We start from the raw sequence: 21,483 nt of genomic DNA, 5'->3' as shown, positions 1-21,483 counted from the left end.
ACAAACGACTGCTTTCTGTGTGTGTTTCCACTTTGTTATTGAGTAAACTAATCCATTAAATGTAGCTCCAGCACTGTTCGAGCATCCAGTGAAACAGGGTTTTAGTGAGAGCAGAAGAAATCCTTCGTTTCGTTCTCACCCCTGCATAAACACTCAGCGAGTGACGTGTAGAAAGGATCGCAGTCCTCTGCAAGTGTTCTTGTACTTTTTTTTAGGACCAAAGTCAGGTAGTCTGATTACTTCTTTTAATCTGTTCCTTCTGCTACTTGTATCTCAACTCGGTGTGTGTGTGTGTGAGGGGACGAGCCAGTAGGTCTCCGGAGGCGTGACACACCGTGTAACCGTTGTAATTATTCAAGCTGTGGCCGTGTAGTTTCTGAGCATGCTGATGTTCCAGAAGAAGCCCAGTTCCTCTCCTCCTCCCGGTCTTTAGATACGCTTTTACTACCCAGGCGGATCCGACGCCACTTTGGCCACGATTCTGTAGTAAATCCATAGTTAGCTCCGTCCGTCACACAGCAGGCCGCCGCTGCGTCAGACAAAGTAGTGTCTGCGCTCATTTGCATGATACTTTCTTGCATTATTGGATTTGTAATCAGGGAAATCGATTGTAATATCTAGGGTTAGGAAAGGAATAGTCTTTAAAAAATTCCAAATATGACGAAGGAAATTAGGATTCCTAAAAAAAGTGCATTTGTGAGTGTGAGACATATGAAGCATAAATTCTGTGAATGAATAATAGCAGATCATAGTTGATTCATTCTGTTGCAGCAGCTACAGTGCTGGTATATTTACAAATCACAACACCTCAGTCCGTTCTTGATTTGATTTACATAGAAACACGAAGTAGACCTGACTTTAGCCGTACACTGTTTTTCTGGTGACTGATGGTTTTTTTTTTTCATTACTGTTACTCTGTTTCTATTAACTATTTTCCCTGTAACTTTCTAGCAGCTGCCGGGCTGAAAATGCTCGAACGCATCAGAGCTACTCTGATATCCACTCATGTAAAATAACATGTACGAAAGAAATAAAACATACGGTACGCTAGGAGACGCGTCTTTGAGCTTTTAGCTGTGTGTGATTTGGTACATGAAAGTTAGGGATGGTGGGGTAGACACGTTAATGTGCCAATTAAGGTAGCAGTCCAATTGTACAAACACTCGTTTTGTATTAAATAACTTTATACGAACAAGCTACTTTTAATTACAAAAGTGCCAGGAAGTCAAATGCAGAAATTTGGCATGGCGAGGTTTTCCCTTTAATTATGTTGTCTTTAATGTCAAAAAAACAAAGAAACAAACAAAAAAAAATAACTTAACTCTCTTTGCAAATGTCATATTTTATATAGAAATCAATACATGCAGCAGATAATTCATCTGTCATTCTGGGAAAAAAAAAAAAGAAGAAGCTGAAAAGCATCGTGCGGGTTTAGGAGGGTTTTACTGAGATGAAACTTTGGCTTTCTGATACTAAACCTTACAGTCAGTGTTCACATGTGAAGTGTACCTCCTGTTGTGTTTCAGATTTTGGTTCCAAATCTTATAAAGTGATGGTTAGTCATGGATGTGGGTGTCAAACTGGAAGGTGGAAAAAAAATAATAATAATAACAATGCAGCCATGCATAGCTTGTACTGTATATTTGGTGCTGTCTGGTGGATTGTGAAGATGTAAAGTAGTTATTGGCCTCGGGCTCGATGTACACTAGGGGGCACCAGTTACCTGAGAGGAGCAAAGCGTCTCAACATCCAGCATCGCAGCTGAAATCCTCGCGTCCCTCGCAAAGGGGGCGATATTATCCACAGCTTTCCTGGATCGACACGTCAAACTCACCTCCCTCCTTCCAGAAAAAGGCCCGCTCATGGAAGTCTGACAGGAAATAACCGGACTGTGATTAATCGCAGACGCTTGGCTGAGACACATGGTGCCGAAGCCTGACTGGACGACCTCTGGCTGACCTTTAAACTTAGCCCTGTCCGTTCTGTACAGAGCTGTCTTCCTCCTCCGCTTCATATCTTCTGCTCTGCTGCTCTCCATTGCTTGGTGCTGTGTCTTTGCTGTACATTGTACTTGCATTACTTCAAAAAATGAATAAAGAAAGCAGATAAAAGTCAAGATGAGGAGGAAATCACTCTGATCTGTCTCATTTTGCATTATGACTGTTTTTTTTTGTTTTGTTTTTTTTTGTTGAATCATCCATCCTCAAAGACAACATGGTGCCTGTAATTTTACAATCACAAACAAGTCAATCTATTAATGGCTATGTTGTAGTTAGTTTAGCAAATTGTCTTCAAGTTTGTTTAAGAACACAAGTAAAAGTAAATAGTCAAGTGGATCTCTGAATCAATGAACGACATGCTCCATCATGAGCCTCATTTCAGTAGTTACTGCACCAACCAGCTTTTACATAGGTTGTTTTCTGAACACTATTTACTACACTTTATTTTGTCCAGAGATGTGTGTTTGAGGTGGATCGGTGACTCGAGCTTGCCCATATTTGTGTAAATGAGTGTGTGTGTGTGTGTGTGTGTGGTTGTCTGCCTCTCTGTGTTGATCACAGCAGGGACCAGCAGAGATTACAGAAGATGAACATTTAACCTTTTCAAAAATAAACTCCCGAAAGGATTATATAGATACCAGTAATTTTCATTTTTCCTCCAGCAACAAATACATACCTGTTATGTAAATTGGCGGGTTTGAGTTGGTGGTTGTTGTCGTCTGTACACGTGAGTATCTGCCTCATTGTTGCTGATCAGTCCATGATGGAGCTTCCCCTTGTTTGGATAAAAGGGACACTGAAGATTTAAACATTGGACCAATGGCTTGAGTCGAGTCAGCTGAACTAAGCTCCAGTTTCCTCTGACTTTCCTCTGGATCGGGTGAGTATGAATGAATGACTGAACTGCATTCGAACGTCTGATAAAGATGACAGCAGGAGGTGAAATGAGGAGAAACTCCTTATAATCTGAAATGCGGGCAACTCAACATGCACATTGATGAAAAACCACGTTAATCAAAAGAAATCAAAAAGTCGCGTCACGTGAACTAAAGTCCTATCTTTACATGAAATAAATACCAATTACCAAGTACGGTAATACCCAATTCCTGTTGTGAAAATAATTTTTAGGAATTTGTTACTTTTGTTGAAGATGAAAACTGCTGTCTCTCTGGGCCCTGGTACCCAATGCAGCTTCACTCTGCCTCCATAGTCTACTGTTGTATTTACAGCCTCTGAATAAAACATAAGCCGTACTTAATGAGAGCTTTCTGCTGCTGTATTCATGTTTGCACTTCACCTCATCGGTTTTGTGGCTGCTCCACTCACTTGTTCAGCAAATTCAAAGTACTATAAGTCGCAAGAACTGAGCATTCGGCCTTCTCTGACACCAAATAAAGAAATGAGGAAAATGGCATTATGTTTATTAAAAGCAGGTCGATCCATTCAGACACCCTAAGCAACGTAGGTACATACACTGACCAATCTCATGCCAAACAGTAGCTGACAGTAAAGCACTGCCCACACTTTGAAAGAAGCCATGTTAGAAAAGTCAGTAGTCACTGCCACTCACTGTATTACAATGAAAAGAGAAAGGCCTGTTGATTTGGAGCCCAAAATGCCCACACATGTCATCTAAGAATTAAAAAAAAAAAAACAAGTGAAAAGTGTCAACATAGCAGACAGTTAGGTCAGATCAATCATAAATTATAAAGTGAAAGAGCCAAAATTACAGGAACAAAACAGGAAAATAAATAAAATTGTTCTTTTTTTTCCAACAATAACAACATGAATTATAATTATAAGACTTAAGGCTCATTTGGGACCTGAGGATTTCATACATACAGAGTACAACAAAGCCGTTTCCACTGCTCTGCGTTCCTTTGTTACATACTTGTCATGAATGAAAGAGGGAGGTCAGACATTGATTAATCAACACAAGTCTGCTGCTTACAAATGGAAGTCATACTGTGGATGTAAAGCGCTGTATTCTTCTCACAATGACACAGAAGATGGAAGCGAACCTGGTTGGCCCCGTAGCTTTGGTTCCAGTCAGTTTCATGGCAGCTCTGAGGTTTCCATGGAGCGTGGTGGTGTAACGTAAAAGCATGACTAAAATCCAGGCAAAGGTCTCTAGTACCGGCTGTCATGAAGCAATGAGGCTCAGCTCCCTTTTTCTGTAGCAGGGATGAGTAAAGGTTGATTTTCCTTCTCAGACAGGGTATTGTTACTCCCTCAAAAATGCTCCAAAGACAGCGAGTAGGCGTCTCTACCCAGACCCGCGATAAATCGAGCTTCGGTTTAACTTCAGTCGCAAAACTATGTCAGCTCAGGTCTTCTAAACCTCTTCTTTAAGTACCATCGACTAAAGGAAGTCCAGCGGTACAGTGAGTTCTACTCCACAAAACCTACACACCCCCCCAAAAAACATACACATCCTAGTGTGGCTTCCAAGAGGAAAACCACTTGAGAATATCTGTCGATTAGAAAGGAAATGTGGGGGGGAGGGGGGGAGAAAAACAAAAAGCAAAAACGTCTTCAAAGAGACGAAAAGTTGAGTCGCGGTGTCCTTTCAGTTTCAAACAAGGAACTTCTGTAGCAGCCAGTTCCTTTCAGGAGCTACTTTAGAAAGGTGGAGAAAACGAATCGTCCTCACAAAGAGATCTTTGTGGAGGGAAGAGGAAAGACACAGTAGGGTGGGGAAGGAGGGAGCAGGTGGAGATGTGGCTGCAAGCCTCTTGATGTCTATAACCTGCTGCTTCTCCTCTCAACAAAAAGCAGCTGGAGCGCCCGGTTCTCATACATGTTTGTCATAGCACCGTCCTGGCTGTGAGGATTACGGTGGCGAGGTGGACCACGGACGAGCCAAAGGACCCCAGCGCTGCTCCTCTGGCTATGGAGCCTGAAAAACGCAGAGACAAATCACAATCTGTGTCTGCTGTGACACTTCAACACATCCATGATCAAAACACAGACGCAAGGAAACCAGAGGGAAGAAATTGAATTTGGTGCTGAGAGAGTCATTCGGGTGTGATTGCACAAATGTATCAATAGATGGCACTATTCAAGCATGGCTGAGGCAGGTTGGTGTTCCTCAACAAGAGACATGAGGAGTCGGAACAACATTAAGCAACTACTCTAGAGAAATCAGCTCCTGTATTAAAAAAAAAAAAAAAGAAAGAAAAAAAAACTAAAAAGGCCTAAATAATAATTTGGCAAAATGTTATCAGAAAAAAAAAATCTCTACTTTATTTATCTCTTGGATGAAGCAGCTGAACGGTGAATGCAGTTAATCTTTCATAGAACTAGTTTTCAATAAAAGCAGTTCTGACCAAAACATGTTCTGAAAGCTTCAGGATATAAAATCCACTCAGGCAGGTTCACAGAAACGACCTCCAAGCTAAAGTGGCCGCCGACTGTGGGGTGATCTGCACTTTAAAATGAATACGTAATCCTGGGTTGATGATTCACTTCATCTCACTGACAAGCGGCGCAGACAAACATTATCGTCAGGATTCGCGCGTCGCGTCGCGTCGCGCCCGTCCCACCTTCCATCTTGGGAATGGTGATCTGGCGGCTGCTGATGCCTTCGCCTCCCTCGCTGAAGGGTTTGATCTGGATCACGTAGCCCTGGTTGACCGGCAGGGACAGCTCCAAGGAGGTGTTGTTGGTTTCCACCACGCTGGGGTGGCTGTGTTTGTCCTGGCTGTACATCACCTGCAAGAAACGAGGTGCAGAGGGAGATAACGGCGTGCGGCGTCGCATGAGGGGTCTCCAAACAAACAGTGCATCGGGGGCCGTGCTGCTGACACACTGGCAGGAGAATTGAAGTCTGACTTCCAGCTCCGCGAGATGGAAAGACTCGTCTCTGGAGGGGACAAGGCGGAATCCCGCGCCGCAGATATCCGCACATGACTGCGCCGGATCATCAATGCGAGCAGAGATAACGGGGAGGTGGAGATTTTTTTTTTCAATTCTGATTTTTCAGCTGCGGCTCGGGCCGTGAATGCATCGGTGTCTTTCAGAAGACAATGGTCTTTACTTTCAGGATCCTTCAGTGAAAAGAGGGTAAGTGGTCCAGAGTGCAAGAGCCACTTGTTCATCAGTGAAGGCGTCTGTTTTCACGAAACCTACAGTTTGTCCTCAAAAGGTCTGCGGGTCATTGTCCGAGATGTTCGAAACGACCTTCCTGCAGAGTTCTTTCAGAAACTGCAGACAAGTGTAACCAAAAAAAAAGCTAATGGGAAGGCAAAGGGTGACAAAGTATTGATTTGTTCATGCAATTTGCATTTATTATTGAGAGAATAAGCTATTAACTATTTTATAGCCTACAGCCTTTATTTCTAACGCACCCTGAAATCTCTTCCCAGTATTGATTCTATATGGCCATTAGTAGGCAATTTGCATAAAAATTTAATTGTTTTTATTCAGTTATATTTGGCATCATAACTTCAGGATCAGGCACAACATCTTTACTGAAAAGTTTATCAGTGAAATTAGCGAGTTCAGTAGTTGGAAGAAATGGTCCAGGAGCCAGTCCGGTATTCCCGGTCGAGTTGGAATCAATGAAACTGGTTGGGGTTTGCCGCTTTACCTTATAGCCTGTGACTTCGGACTCGTTCTCCAGGGCGTGCACTTGGTCCCACTTGAGGATGACCTTGGAGTTGGAAGTGTTCCACATGATTTTGACGGGGGCTTGGCTCGGCGCTGCGGGAGGACACGGCCCGCGGGACGAGAGGAGGAAGAGAGGAGAGGAAAACAACAAGCTGTCCAGTCAATAAACGGTCTGTAACCAACTCAGCATGAAGGAGATCCCTCTCTGTCATCACCAGTTTGTCATCCTGCTTGGAGAGAACGGTGACTTTATTTATGTATAATCTGTTGTCATATGATTGCCATGCTGTTCTATAGCTGTTCATTTAATTATCCTGTAGAAGCAGATTTGTCTAAAACTTCACCAAGTAAGCAAATTCTGTTTGCAGCATGAGGTACACTGCTGTCAGCTGCAGAGGGCGGTAAAGCATGAGAGACTTTGTGCGCACGTCGTCCTCCTCAGCTGGAAACATCTCATCTTTTGCCAACTCAATCTCTGTGTCAAATCACCCGGTGTGGCGGTAAATTGAACTGGCGTTTACATAAAAACTGGCCATGTCTATGAGATGAAAAGTGTTTTATGACATCCTTCAGTTTCGGGGCTGCTTGCAGAAGTGAGTCGCCAGGAACCGAAGCAACTTCTCCACAGAGGAGGCGGAAAAATGAGGACAGCATTCATCTGGTGTAAACACAGATGTGCAGCAAACAATGTAGGTTTTCACATTAATAAATATTCCATGATGGATGCAGGGAAATTAAAGAAAAAAAAAAAAAATTGGGTCTCAGCTGCGCACAACTCAGGTGACAAACAGTCAATGTAAAAGCAACAGCAGAACTCCACACGGTGCTCTCTGCACTGAATGGCTCCTTTCATTACTGCTTGAAAAATGGTATAAGCTGAATGAGCCATGCACCCTCAGGTAGAGAAAAGCCATAAAAATGGGGGAAAAAAAAAAAATACACACACAACACAGAAAATGACAATGTGGTTTGCCAGCAGTATCTTAAGAGCAGAGTCCTTACGCGGTTTCTTGGTTGTGACATTGACTGTGCTGCTCTGCGGACCCTCTCCGGCGCTGTTATAGGCCCGCAGGGACATGTAATAGGTACTGCTGCCCTCCAAGTCCCTGATGAGCACTGAAGTTTTATTCCCCACCGTCCGGATCACAGTCGCCGCCTCCTGTTTCTCCTTCTCACCCCAGTACCGCAGCTATAAACACAGAACACACGCAGTTTCAGTCGAGTTTGTTGCTCAGGACTTCCACTGCTCTCGGCCCCAAAATATAGTATTTTAGCTCATAAATAAATTATCCTGTAATGCACTAATACTGAAAGGTCATAACATTGTTATGCAAAAGAAAGGGAAAAAAAAAAAAAGAATGAAAACAATGCCACTAGCTGTTGGCGTTGTCCACTGTGTTAGAGCAGGTCCTGTTGTGTGGGCATGCGTTGGCTTGACCTCGTAGCCTAGAATGCGTCTGCGGTTGTTGCTCCAGGGCAGCGGCTTCCAGGTGACCTCTACCTCGGATGCCGATATACTCCTCGCCCTGAGCCTCCCCGGAGCTCTGCTGGGCTCTGAAAGGCACACACAACAGTCGGGAGAGGGAAGAAGACATGGATCCACTCCACCCACGTCCGCCGTACGACTCAGCGAGCGTGATGCAGCTCCATCCTGTCTATCTGTGCCGCCGCTGCTGCGTGAGAAGGAGTGAGCGCAGCCAAGAGTTTCCACCAGAAAGCGGAATTCTGATTTTACTTTGAGCTTTTAGATACACAAACACAAACCCAGCAGTGGCTAATGTTAAGAATGTGGAACACAAACACAAATTTAATTTTTCTTTCCTGAGATATTGGAAATAATCATCACAACATGCTAATTTTCATGACTTACTTCTTATGTTATCTACTTCATTTTGCATTTTTATGTTAGAGGCTGCCATAATGGATCAACCTCCATCTTCCTGTTTACTATATATGCAGACATTGATGGAGTCTAGGAAATGTTGGAGGAAGTATTCATACACGACTCTTTTTGATGAAAGGCCGGAAAGAAAACATCTTCCTGTTTTTATGAACCTGCTAAACTAAAACCGACTGAGGCCAACGATGCCCACAGCTGGCCGTTTAGTGCCAGGCGAATTAGTGAATATGGCGCTATATTTTACTATAGCAAACACTTTTCATTACAACATTAAAAAATAAGGACTGGTTGTGCACCGATCTAGGTTTAAGTGCATCAAGAAACTTTTGGGACAGGTTGTAAAGACTTTAGTGGGTTTGGTTTGATTATTTATCGGATGTTGTTAACTGAAAAGGGGAAAACCCAACTTCATTTAAAAAGAAATCCATCCTGTAGTCATTTATTCTTTCATTTTATCTGCATTATATCATCACAAATAAAACATAATTGGACCTATAAATTTGTGTTTTTAACAAATGGGTGTTATTTCAAGCCTACTCTTTTGTCTGACTTTCAGTCATTTTTATCTCAATCTGCAGCTTTCATCCAAAACTTTCCCCTTTTGCATCAATCACAATTTTCGTAAAATTATACGACACACTCTGCACTTTCTGAGCATTACAAAAGTATCATAACTTAATTTGAATATCACAAAAAAATCAATAAATAAATCAATAAACCAAAAAAATTATAATGCTTGTCAGAAAGTGATTTTTTTAAAAGTAGACCCACAAAGCAATGCTGCAAAATCCATCAAGTGTTGAAGCGAAGACTGAAATCAATAAATGTGAAAAATCAATAAATATAAAATCCATTGCAATGGGTTATTAAAGATGGCCATTCGGGTTATTGGAATAAATTAAAAGAGGCAATAACAGAACCGTTTGAAGATCTATGCATTTACAGTCATCGCAGCATCACACACACCTTCCTCGGCGGAGTAGATGGTGGTCACCGGGCTGAAAGGGCCTTCCCCCCTGTTGTTGTACACCCCGACTTTGACTTGATACGGGGAGAAGGGCGGGATGCTCTCGTTCTTGAAGACGTATCTGGAAGCATCTGGAGACGTGACGGCTGCCTGCATCCAGCCCTGAGCCCCGAGTGGGCGGAAAGCCACCACGTATCCGAAGCCCGGGCCGCTCTGCAGCTCGTCGGGAACAGGCTGAGGAGGTACGAGATGACTCAGAGCAATGACTCAGGACTGATCCCAAAGATATTAATACTTACAAGAAATGCAGCTCTGCACAGATTAGGCCACTAAGAGGAAGAGTGCTGAGGACACTACTGTACTTGTAAGCCTCGCACAAACTTATCATTCTGTACAATCGAGGGGTTTCTTACCACGGAGAGACAGAACTGAGCTTTTTACACAGATTGCAGTAGTGAGCCTTCACACGTTTCAATCCCTGAATCCTGAATTCATGCATGTAATACAGCAAATCAAGCAACTGAACAGTTTGAACCATTGAATCTCTGAAACTTCAATTCTGATACAATAATTTTAGCAATTGAAAAATAGTAGCAATTTCATGTTCAGTTTAATTGTTAAAACAACGAAAATACAGCCGTTCAGTGCATGTGATGCAGTCTTACCTCCCATGTAATGACCAGCTCTGAGCGTCCGCCACCTCCTCCATTCACCCGCGCTGGAGTCACTCTGGGAACTAAAACATTGAACAAAGACCAAAATCAGTTGTTCTTAAACTCTGTGAAAATACTCTCCAAAAAAAAAAAAAAAAAATGGGTTGAACTATTTTAAGAAATATACAAGACTGTAAAAGACTGCAGCTCTTAAGGGAGTGTGGTATTTGCAACATTATGGAGTTTCTTGTTTGTCTTCTTTGTAGAAAACATGGCCAAGCGTTTCAAACTGTTTTCTTAAAAAGTTTTCCACTTAAATTCCATTTCACTTTCGCAGCGCTGTCAGACAGAAACACAGACGGTTCTGTAAAAAGCGGTTCGACGCGTGCTGGTTAGAAACCAAACAGCCCATTATGTATTGTATGGATTTCTATGCAGCGCCCTGCAGATGACTTCTCTTTCTCTCTCCCCACATATAAGAAAGTGAAACTGTCTAACTGAAAGTGCTCGGCATCAATCATTTTCTTGGTTCATTCATGTCTTTTGTGCCTTTCGGAAGAGGAAATTTCTCTCCAATACGCTTTCGCATTAAAGTTGTTTGAAGACATTTAATTGCTGTCCTGAAGTAGCTCCTTCCCACGTTTAATGTGTATAATTTGAGGCCATTTGTGTCAGTGTTGGCAGCGGGCGAAATGTTTGGCGCTTCAGATACGTACGTGTCTCTTTGGTGCGGGATTTGTTGGAGGGTTTGCTGGGCTCTCCGGTTCCTATGCTGTTGGCTGCCAAGACTCTGAACTCATATTCGACCCAGGGACTCAAGTCGGTGACAGTGGCTGACAGCTGCTTCCCTGCTAGCAGCTCAGGAACTGGGAGACATCACAGAAATAACCTTTCATTAAAGCCCAGCAAGATCCGCCGCTGAAACTTAGCCAAGTCGGTGATGTGTTATTTACTGTCATTTTGTGTGCGGCGCTGGGAGAGGATCGCAGTCACACCCCCTCAGCCCCCCCCCCCCCCACCCGCCTTTCAACTACTCAGAACTTCACGTTTGCGCGCCCTACAAACAGACTGGGAGATGAGGTCGGCGTACCGGTGGTGACGGCCTGCCAGCCGAGAGAAAACGGCGTCCTGGCCTGGATGGTGTAGCTGAGGATGGGGCTGTGGTTGTCCATCCCGGGGCCCCACGACAGGGAGGCCGTGGTCTCCGTCACCGCAGTCACCCTGCAGTCCACCGGGGGGCCCGGAGGACCTGCGAGCACGATTAGTCACGGTTCACTCAGGCGCAGAATGATAAATACTGCCGAGATTAATGAAGCCAAGAGGAGGCAGAGAGAAGACGCGGAGTGGGTGGGCCGCGCTCACAGGCGGAGGCTGAGCAGAGAGTATTAAGATAACACTCAGAACTTTACAAACTCAAACTCCTGTTGATTTGGTGGCAGTGAGTTAAAACTCACTCGCTGGGTCATTTTGTGTAGAACTATAATCCACAATGTTTCAGGGAAACCACAGAAACCATAAGTTATTTCTTAAATTTCATACCTTCATTACATTCATGAAACAAACTGTTAAAACATTCAGTATTCAGCATGCAAAGCACAACTGCTAGAAACATTCTTTTTTTTTTATATCATAATACAGCTAAAAATACATTCGGTGGATGATTCCCAGTGTTGGTGCAGTCACCTAATGTTTCTCCTCTAAATCAGATTTGTTTCCATCCTGTTGGACAGCACTGGCCCGAAAGCACATTACAGCTGGATCAGACTTACAGGAAGAGCAGCGCTGCTGTGAAATAGTCTGTTATCCTGGACTCTTTATACACGCTTTAGTTTCAGCTTTTTTTGTTCCCTGTTACCAGATGGTATTAGACTTAGGATAACCGAGATAAGATTTGAATGAAACTTGGAAGCTTGATAGAAAATGAAAAAAACAAAAATTCCAAGACATTTTGAAGAATAACATCTGTTATTTGTAAAACTACAGATTCACGGAGTTCTAAATTGGTGAGTTAGATTGAGATGAAGATCCACTTTACAAAGGAACAAAAACAAAAAGGAAAAAAAAAAATAAATCTGAACATATAAAACACTCACATGGAAATTACATTAAGCAAAGTCATGTGAAACACTGTTACAGATAAAAGAGACTTCAGAAATGAAAAGTGGCTTTTAAATAATTCTATGAACTTGGTGCTGAACCTTCATAGACCAATTTCCTCGAAAGAAAAAAAAAAAACCTACGCAAACATGTTCTTGGATCAAAGGCTGAGTCCTTGGTTTCAGTTCAAAAAAGATGAATAGCAGGTAGAAATGAGTCACATCGACAACATATGTAATCTGTGATCAGGGTCACAGGCAGATGCTGCTGCACTTAAAGGGGGCTGAAGCTCAGGGAGAGTTCAAAGCATGCGAGCAGAGCGGTATGTGGAAGAGTACGAGGACAAACACTCCTGTGAAGGCTGCTTCCACAGCATGAAGGGAGCGACAAGTCAAAAACCTCAACGATTCAGACGAGAAACAAAAATCAAGACTCTGACGGCTTCGAGCAGATACTTTGTGTCTCACTTGTATTTACTCTGATCCTGATAAACATCTGGTGTTCTGGCTGAAGTCGGGTATCACTGTCTTAAATAGAAGGAGAGAGAGATGCTCTCTCTAAAAGCCTGATTTCCGACGGCCTCCTGCAGGTTGTTAATAGCTGTTTGGACCTTCGCTCCTGCTCCGGTTCAACGACCCGCTATTAGTTTTTTGCACTCGAGCGGCTCCTGTGACAGATCTGCTGCGACGACCACATCAGGAGTTTCAGGATACAAAAGAGAGTCTCAATGATCAACCAGCAGAACCGAAACCAAACTGCAGGAAGACGAGCGCTGCGCTGCACACCGTCAGTGAGACACTCGAAAAGCAACGCGTCGCAGTGAGCAGCGTGACAAGCGAAGCGCGGCCACGACTACAGCTACAGCCGGAGCAATAGTTATGTCATCTCGAGGCTGAAGTGGGAACCAGAGCGATGCAGTCCCGGCGATGGTGCGCGAGAGAGTGTGTGTCCCAGCTCCCAGAAGAAGACTGAAACTTCGCTTTTACAGCAGAAGTAAGAAGTGCAGCAGCTCTCACTACACTGAGAAACAGCAGCGATACTCTCAAACACATGAAACTGAACCTATTCAGTATTTATATTTCAGTAAATGTCTTCGAAAGTTGCCTTTAAAACATTCATTGTATGCTCTCCTCTGTCCAGATACTTAATATTTAGACATGTTAGCTGCAGGATGGTCATGACAGAAATATCTGCAAATAAACTTGTCATTTATTAAGCAAGGTCACATCCAGCCAAACATTTAAATGGTCGCTTAATTTCTGAAAATCTACTTTTACAAACACCATCAGTTTGTGTTATCACTGTCCAGAAACCAAACTGCTTTCACAAAGAAATAACTTTTATAAAGTTCAGGGTGTTATGCAGTTTAAAGCAGGACTTCCAACATACTAAGAAACCAGGATTTACAGGATAAATAATGTTTTTTATCCAGAACTGGGTGAACAGGATCCAGCTCTCATAGAAACTAGCCTCAAAGGAAAAGGTATAAAAGATGGATAATTGAATATATGTATGCGTGAATAGATGAATTGGTGGGTGAGTGCAAGGGTTGCTGGGTAGATGGAAATGAGCACTTTGCACAAAAGACATTTGAAATTGTCCACCGTGTTATATTTTATGGTTTGAATATTTTATTGCTCTCAGTTAAATTCCAAATTAACAACAAAAATCTTTTTCTTTTTTGTGAAAATATCAAAGACAAAAAAATGTTTTCATCAGGAAAAAGCTAATGAAGCAATTATTTCTGGAAATAACAAAGACACTTCATTTAATGTTGCATAATTATCATCAAGAACAACAAATTGGCCTAAAAGAGAATTGGATTAAGTAAAAAAAAAAAGAAAGAAAGATTGAGGCGATATTTTTTCCTCCTGTTTTTATGAATGTTTTCCTTCTTCCAAAAAGACATTGCACTTTAATTTTGAAATCAAATTTGTAATTTCATTCTATATGCAAAAAGGGTTTCACATGTGCATCAGAGCGAGGGGCTTACCTCGGACCACCACATCTGTGGCAATAGACACGCTGTCAACCTTGGTCTGAACGGCGCAGGTGTATTTCCCAGCGTGCTGCAGCTGAATGTTTCTGATCATAATGTCTCCCGCTGACCTCTGGAGGGAGGAAACACATGAAAAAAGAGGCAAGGGAAAAGAAAAATTCAAAAAAGTTGCAGAGTGAAGTGCGAGCGCTGCAAAAACAAGGGCAATGTCAGAATGATTTCTTCCATTCAGTTTATTACATTAGGGAAGAAAAAGGTACAACACGAGTCCAAGGACGCACCAAATGTCTGAGTGCAGCTTCTCATAATCAGCAATGAGGACAGATCTTTGTGATGAATTAAAAAAGCTTCTTTCAGCTCCATCCTTTTCATTCTCCCTGATTCCATTTACTCTACAGACAACCATTCAATGCCAAATACATTATTAGCTTTGAACTTTAAAGTTCGAGCTAATGTTAAGTTGGTGTCTTATCTATCAAAGTAAGGGACTGTGAAAGAGGATGAGACTGGATAACTACTTTGATGTATAATCAGGGCATTTTATGAAGATAAAAATTGAGTTGCTCTAAGTCATTCAGTCTTTGAAATCCCCTGTCATCTTTAAAATACTATGGCTAGGGATGAAATGTGTCCCTCTCTTTCACTAAATGTATATATGCTTGTATAAAGCAGGAAAAGAAACACAAAACAGAGGTGTCTCGGCTGCTTTTAAAGTCCAGACAACTCTAAAAAATAAACGGTAATTCCTACAAAATCATCTTCTGTGTGCTCCTCTGAAAAATAATAATAAAAGTGAGTCTCTCTGTGTTCTCTCTGATTCTGTTCAGTGTCAGATAATTAAAAATAAATGTACAGACATAATCTCTTTTTTGATAGGTCAGCAGAAAATGCTGACGGGAGTTTCTTTCATCTTCAGTAATATAAACACACTGTGCATCTGACGTTAAATATTCGGTGTTGCTACTGGTGGTATATTTCCCCTGGATGTATTTATGTCTGATGAAACCCTCATTTATGCAGTACAGCGTTACACTGCACACTATCATTAGAAAACAGAGACAAGAGTGTAAAATTAATCATAAATAAATGGAGGATTTGTCCTCCTGAGTCGATCGGCTCAGTTAGAATAATGTGATCATTTAAAATTGACATGTCATGTTTTGCTCCAACAACATGTGGAGGGCATGAAGGTTCAGTGTGTTTGTGTGAACTGTGTGGCGGTGACACATAATTATAAAGCTCTTGTCCGTGATCCTTGCAAAAAAAACAATAGATGATCTAGAGGCCAGGACCCCGTAATTGCTTTTCCTAATTAAAAGATGATGATCAGATGTGACACATGGCTGAGCTTTGCTGTATGATTTTCCTGCTTGCTGCGTTTGTGTATGGAGGAGGTGTTATCAACAAGCAGAACGGGCAAACACGGTGTCCTCATGTTTTATTGAGAAGAGACGAAAAGAAAAAAAAAAAAACTGAACCCTGCATGATTTATCAAGAACAAGAGCGAAATACTCTGTGCATTAAGAAAAATTCATAAGGAATGACACTTTGGAGAAAAAAGGGATGAATATGCCAAAAAAAAGTATAATTTTTTTATTGAAATTCAAGAGGCTTCTGAAAAAGAGACTATATACTTTACCATGCAGCATTTATCGGTTATGAAAAAGGAGAAACCAGCTAAATAGATTTAATTTAAAAAGTCACATAACTTTGCCGAAGCCTTTGTGCTTTAAGTTTTCATTTCTGCTCAGATAAAAAAAAAAAAAAATCACCTTCTGCAAATGGAAACAAACTTATGAAGCTGAAGAGGCAGTTTCCTTTATCCTCAGGAGAAGTTACAAGGTCTATAAAAGAACTCCTTCTAAAATATGCTATGACTCTGCAGAAAATGAGAAGGTTTCTTCAGGAACCTTTGTGTCTGTCTATATTTCTGGAATTCAAAGCAACGGCTGATTTCGAAGTCTCAGGGAAATGGATGCTAGACTGATTTTCATTTTCATGTATTACTATCTGCCCACACATCTTCCATCCATCCTTCATCACACACACTCCATAAGCCGAAAAGTGTGTTATACACTCCCCTGTCACTTCAAGTCAACGTCCGATACTTGCGCCGCTGTTCTTGCAGAGAAAACTCTAAAAAAGCTTTATAAGCGTCACAGTGTAAGGTGAAGAGTGTTAAAATTTGACTAAACTATTCTATTAATTGCAGAATTAATCTTCTTTTCGTGTATGTTTCAAAGGAAGAGAGAAGAAGACAATTTGAATTAAACACCACATTTGCAATTTTTTCACAATTAATGGATAGAGTTTGAAAAATAAAAGAATAGTTCAGCAACTGAGATCAGATAAAAACCTCAGACATAAATCTAGTCTTTAATAAGAGTGTTTATACAGCGACTAGAAGAGCATCAGCCTGTTTAGCATAACCATCGAAATAAAGACATGAAAAAAAAACCTAAATCTGAGAATTAAATCTGATAAATAATAATGTCAACATGTTTGAATGGATTTCAGAAATGCAAGACATGAAACACATGAACTTAGAGGTGCAACGGTTCAATATTGTGCATTTGCTGAATCTCTCCTTCTTTCGGTTCCACTGCAGTCAGCTTAGACGTTTTCCGAAAGTTTCATGATGTGCCGGACCTCCGATCCCTGCAGCTCATTTGCACTCAGTTGGCAAGGTTCTACTTTATGCAAATGAGCTGCGGGCAGTTCCGAGGAGACGCAATGCAACGTGGCTGGAAATGCAACCCAGCGCAGGCAGCATGCACCGCGGCGCGTTTCACACAGACACTGAATGGGACGCCAGAAATTGACGGTTCCTTGGCTTCAGTAAATAAATAAGTAAAATATATCTTGAGGATGTCAGCAATGGCTGGAGGGATGCTTCCTGTCTGTCCTCTCTCCTACTGAGGAGGAGGGGCTGTGCACGCCTGCATAAGGGGAGGACACACACGCATATTGAACCGTGCAGGATGGACCCACCAGTCCCATTTTGATCAAGAACCATTGCATCCGTAGTGTACAAATATGAAGACTTTGGAGAATTGGGTACATAATAGGTGTGTTAATCCACTTTCCCATAATCAGATAACCATCAGATAACCACCAATCCTTTGCATGTAAACAGTATCCGTGTGTCAGGGCTCTTTAACGTCTCACTTTGAACAACACACAGATGCACTTACCCCTCCGACTTTTTCAAAGTAAACCCCGTGGCTCCCAAAGCGGATGAGCTGCTCGTTGAAGAACCAGGTGAACTTCAGGTCCAGCGTGGGGTCATGTGACACCTGGCAGGGCAGCACGATGCTCTCTCCGATCGTCACGTCCAGATGACCCGCTGGGCTGGTGATGGAAGTCGCCTCTGTGAGCAGAGAACAACGGTTTGAAAACAGTGCGCTCGGTTAACACAATGCAATTTGCTCTTTCAGAAATGCTACTGTCATTTCTCAGACTTTCCATGCAGTCTCTTGGGTATATATAGTCCTGCTCGTCTTTGTGTTGGCTTGTTCTTATTTCTTTGTGTCTCCTGAACTTTGATAAAGAAAAGAAAAAAAAAAAAAAAACATGGCATACTCAAAAACAAATCCTGTCTTTTGTCATATCCTATTTGAGATGTTAACCAAACAAGACAAATTACTTTTCAGTCTGGCAGTGGCCGCATGCCGCATCTCTTTCTTTGAGTCTCATAAATCAGAGCACAGTCTTACATATCACAGAACAACAGAGAAGAAGTAAAATATACAAACACAAAGAAAAACTCCATCGCCATTATGGGAGGTCAGCTCCGAGTCTGTAATTTGGCTCTGTTTGTGCGAGACAAAAAGCCATCCTATTTCATCCTCAGTGTGGTGCACATCAACATAATCTTTGGTCGTCTCGGCTGGATGTCTCATTTAACGGCAGCGCGGCGCGGAGGATTGAGCGCGGGCTGAGAGGCCCTGCACCGGTCCACTGTGAATTATGCATGCATGTCATAGGCATCTAATGGACAGGCAAGCCAATGCAGCATGTCAGGGGAAGTAAAGGTCTATATTCAGCTCTGTCAAAACAAGCCAGCTTGTTTATCTCGCACCCCCAGAGGAGAGCCGACCGGCCACGGCAGAGCATTGCAGGTGAGTCTTGGGAAAAAGTTTGGCACCAGATGCAAAAAAAAAAATGAGCGGAGCAGAACTTTCTGCTTCCGATTGCAAAGCTGTCACGCTCATTTCCTGCCATGACTGGAAGAAAATTCACAAATTGGTTCCCTCATGCCCTACAGTGTGCTGGATGAATGGCAGCTCTCATTCTGTAAACCTAAAGACAGTGTATATAAATTCAACCATAAAGACCTGCTCGCTTTTTCACCGCTCTACGACCGGGGACAGTTCATATCAACATTATGAGACAGAAATCTGAAACGTGAGCCTTAACAACCTGTCTGGGAAGAAGCAAGATGCCTACAATACAGTCCTGTTAAAGTCTTGGTAATGATTTATTGCAGGCAAACCATGTGAAAAACAATTAGCTGAAATTAGGGAGACATTAGGACGAAAAGCTCTCCGACTAGACAAAAACACAAACACTGACTGTGACACCTTTCATTTATCGATATGACAAAATTGTTCCCTTGCTTATTTACAGCTCGAGCAGACAACATCATCAGTTATCGGGAATTATGTTAATGGCCTGATGATCAATAACAAAGTCCAGCTACTGTTACCTCTGTTTGTGATTTTAACAGACTCCTTGTTAAATACCTGGGATGGAAGCTTCACTTGTTGGCGCACACAGCAGTTATTCATGGATTTTACTTCCATCAACTCTGCTTGATTGCTTAACAACACAAGTTCACCCACAAGTGATGATGAACTAATCATTTTACACCGAAGACAATTGCTACAATATATATATATGTATAAGACATTATTAATATGTTATGACAGGCATTTCACGTTCTTCAATCTGATCTTAAAAATATAATGTCATGTAATGTCAGTTTACGAGGCTGATGCATTCAGTTATTGAATCTAATCCAAGCATTTATCCAACTGGAATTAATGGTTGGATGTAGGGTCCAGACTGGACGGGTCAGCTGAGCATCACAGTCCAAAAACATGGAGACAGAGTGTCACACATTCATACTGAAGACCAAACCTGGAGAAAATGCATTCATGCATTGGAGAAACATGCAAACCTCACATGCATACACACTCAAACCTAGACTCAAATTAAGGATTTGGAAGGCATGAGTGACGTTACCATGCACCCAAAAATATAATAAATGATGAAAAGGACTGTACATAGCATATAATTATTTTTCACATTCAGTTCATAGTGATTTACATCTGAACAGCTGTAAACTACTATTAAAAAATTGATGTTAAGAAAATATTCAATAAATGCATGCACTTATTTTACCGCTTATTTTAATCAGGTGTTTCCTTTGTCTCAAATGTGTGAGATTAGAGCTGATCTGTTTTAAAAGTGCAGCTATTTATACAGATAAGAACGCCTCACCTTGCTTTACTGAGACTTTAAAGACTAACCAGGTGTCAGGTTAATAGACAGATGAATAGAGAAAATAATGTCCGCTCTGATGAGGCTAAATATTAATTTGTTGCAGCCTGTAACAATAGAAATATATATTTATTAAGGGATAATATTGTTTTCTAGATGTTACAATATCAATGAAATAATTGCATATTATTTTAACAAATTTAGCACATGAAAACACAAACTCATATCATATAAAATACACGATAATATTCAGTATACAGTGACACAGAAACACTAGTACAAGTGAAGAGGCTGTGGGGGCCAAAAAAAGTGAAATTGGGCTTCTATTCAAACTCATTTGCAATTCAAAAAAATCTGAGGAGGAATCACCAAAAGGCATTTAATAGAGTAGTGTTGTTGACTCTGCTCTTTAGAAAAGGCTAGGAAAATTCCTTGCTCTGCAGAAGTGTGTGTGATTTAAATGAAGTGAAATCTTAAACAAACTGAGCGTGCCTATGAGCCACCGCGTAAGAAAAAAAAAAACTATGAATTAAACATCGCAGAGCACGAATGCGGAGAGCCTTGTTCTCTCGCTTCCTCAAACCGCCGTCAGTCAACTAATTGGACTACAGATCTGTCAGGTAAGATGAGTCTTAATAGCGCGCATCCTTCACGGTTTGGCCATAAACGCTGCCGAGTTAATTTCGAAATGCAGCTCGGGTGGGTCGTATCTCTTCGTGAGGAATGCCACGTTATTTGTTTGGCGTTACAATAGCGCAGTAAATGATCTGTCAGTTCATTTAAAAGGCTGGGTGACAAAAAACCTGGAGGATTAATGTTCTGATTAATTAAAACAAAAGCTTCAACAACATAAAAAAACATCACTTCTAATATGTGACAGCAGAAAAAAAGTAAATACTCCTTCATTCTTCAAATATTAAGCCTTATTAACTCTGTTAGGATTCTATCCTTATAATTGGATTTAGTTGCGCCCGTATTTCTAAGTGCATGGTGTAAGAGACGCCGTTGCCAAGGTAACAACTAATGAGGATATAGTAAAGAACATAAAAAGCAATATCCAGCTGCCGTTCGGTTAATTAAGTCTGATGTTTGGAGCCGAGAACAGTAATATCTTACCTTTAACCAAAAGGCTGCCAGCGCTGCTCGCCACTCCGAACTGGTTCCGGGCGACACAAGTGTAGATTCCCGCGTCCAGTTTGGTGACGTTAGAAATCCGTAAGCTTCCGTTATCCAACACCATGACTCTACGGGAAGGGGAAAATCATTTCTTTAACACTTTTAGATATAGATACTTCAGATGAATAACAGGAAACAGTTTTCAATAATTTTAGCTGCTGCCTGGATTTGGAGAAGTCAGAAGTTTCTCCAGGATAAAGTCTCAGAGAAATGTAATCATCTTGGTGTGCCTTGGTGTTGACATCTGTGGGAGGGCGGCACGAGGAGATGCAGTGATAAGAACAGTCTGAAGTAATTTTTATCAAAAACAAAGTTTTATTTTGAGTTCACGTGGACATTGAGAGGGATGTGAAGATGAAGTACGAATACTTTAAAAAAGCCAGGCTTGACCTTGTGACACCTGATGGTGATTATTTGCAAATTAACTCTTTACTCTGCACCATTCGCCAAACTGTCTCCCACATAAAAGACAGGATATGAAAATTTAGCAGCAGATTAAAACGTGGCTCTAATGCTTGAATCCATTTGTGTTGTGTATCGTTTGGATTTCGCCTGTAAATTTCTGTGCAGAAACA

At 41.7% G+C, this 21,483-nt stretch overlaps 1 protein-coding gene across 2 annotated transcripts in view; it reads right to left on the bottom strand.

Annotated features, from left to right (window-relative positions):
* Nucleotides 1-4,509: 4,509 nt before the first annotated feature.
* The window catches only part of cntn3a.1 (contactin 3a, tandem duplicate 1), a 74,678-nt gene continuing 57,704 nt past the window's right edge, over nucleotides 4,510-21,483 (bottom strand). For both annotated transcript variants that reach the window (XM_030119781.1, XM_030119782.1), the window contains exons 12-23: nucleotides 20,849-20,976; nucleotides 17,422-17,597; nucleotides 14,222-14,339; nucleotides 11,222-11,380; nucleotides 10,848-10,997; nucleotides 10,144-10,214; nucleotides 9,478-9,712; nucleotides 8,050-8,165; nucleotides 7,614-7,800; nucleotides 6,592-6,704; nucleotides 5,546-5,714; nucleotides 4,510-4,899 (exon numbers count right to left, since the gene is read on the bottom strand). In XM_030119781.1, coding sequence (XP_029975641.1) covers nucleotides 4,808-4,899; nucleotides 5,546-5,714; nucleotides 6,592-6,704; nucleotides 7,614-7,800; nucleotides 8,050-8,165; nucleotides 9,478-9,712; nucleotides 10,144-10,214; nucleotides 10,848-10,997; nucleotides 11,222-11,380; nucleotides 14,222-14,339; nucleotides 17,422-17,597; nucleotides 20,849-20,976 — 1,714 coding nt within the window. In that variant the 3' untranslated portion in view covers nucleotides 4,510-4,807. The remainder of the gene's footprint in view (nucleotides 4,900-5,545; nucleotides 5,715-6,591; nucleotides 6,705-7,613; nucleotides 7,801-8,049; nucleotides 8,166-9,477; nucleotides 9,713-10,143; nucleotides 10,215-10,847; nucleotides 10,998-11,221; nucleotides 11,381-14,221; nucleotides 14,340-17,421; nucleotides 17,598-20,848; nucleotides 20,977-21,483) is intronic.

The sequence above is a fragment of the Salarias fasciatus genome, chromosome 20 (genome assembly GCF_902148845.1).
Source record: "Salarias fasciatus chromosome 20, fSalaFa1.1, whole genome shotgun sequence".
In the NCBI taxonomy this organism is placed as follows: domain Eukaryota; kingdom Metazoa; phylum Chordata; class Actinopteri; order Blenniiformes; family Blenniidae; genus Salarias; species Salarias fasciatus.
The sequence above is the reverse complement of the archived record's forward strand: the minus strand, read 5'-3'. Positions and strand labels throughout refer to the sequence as shown.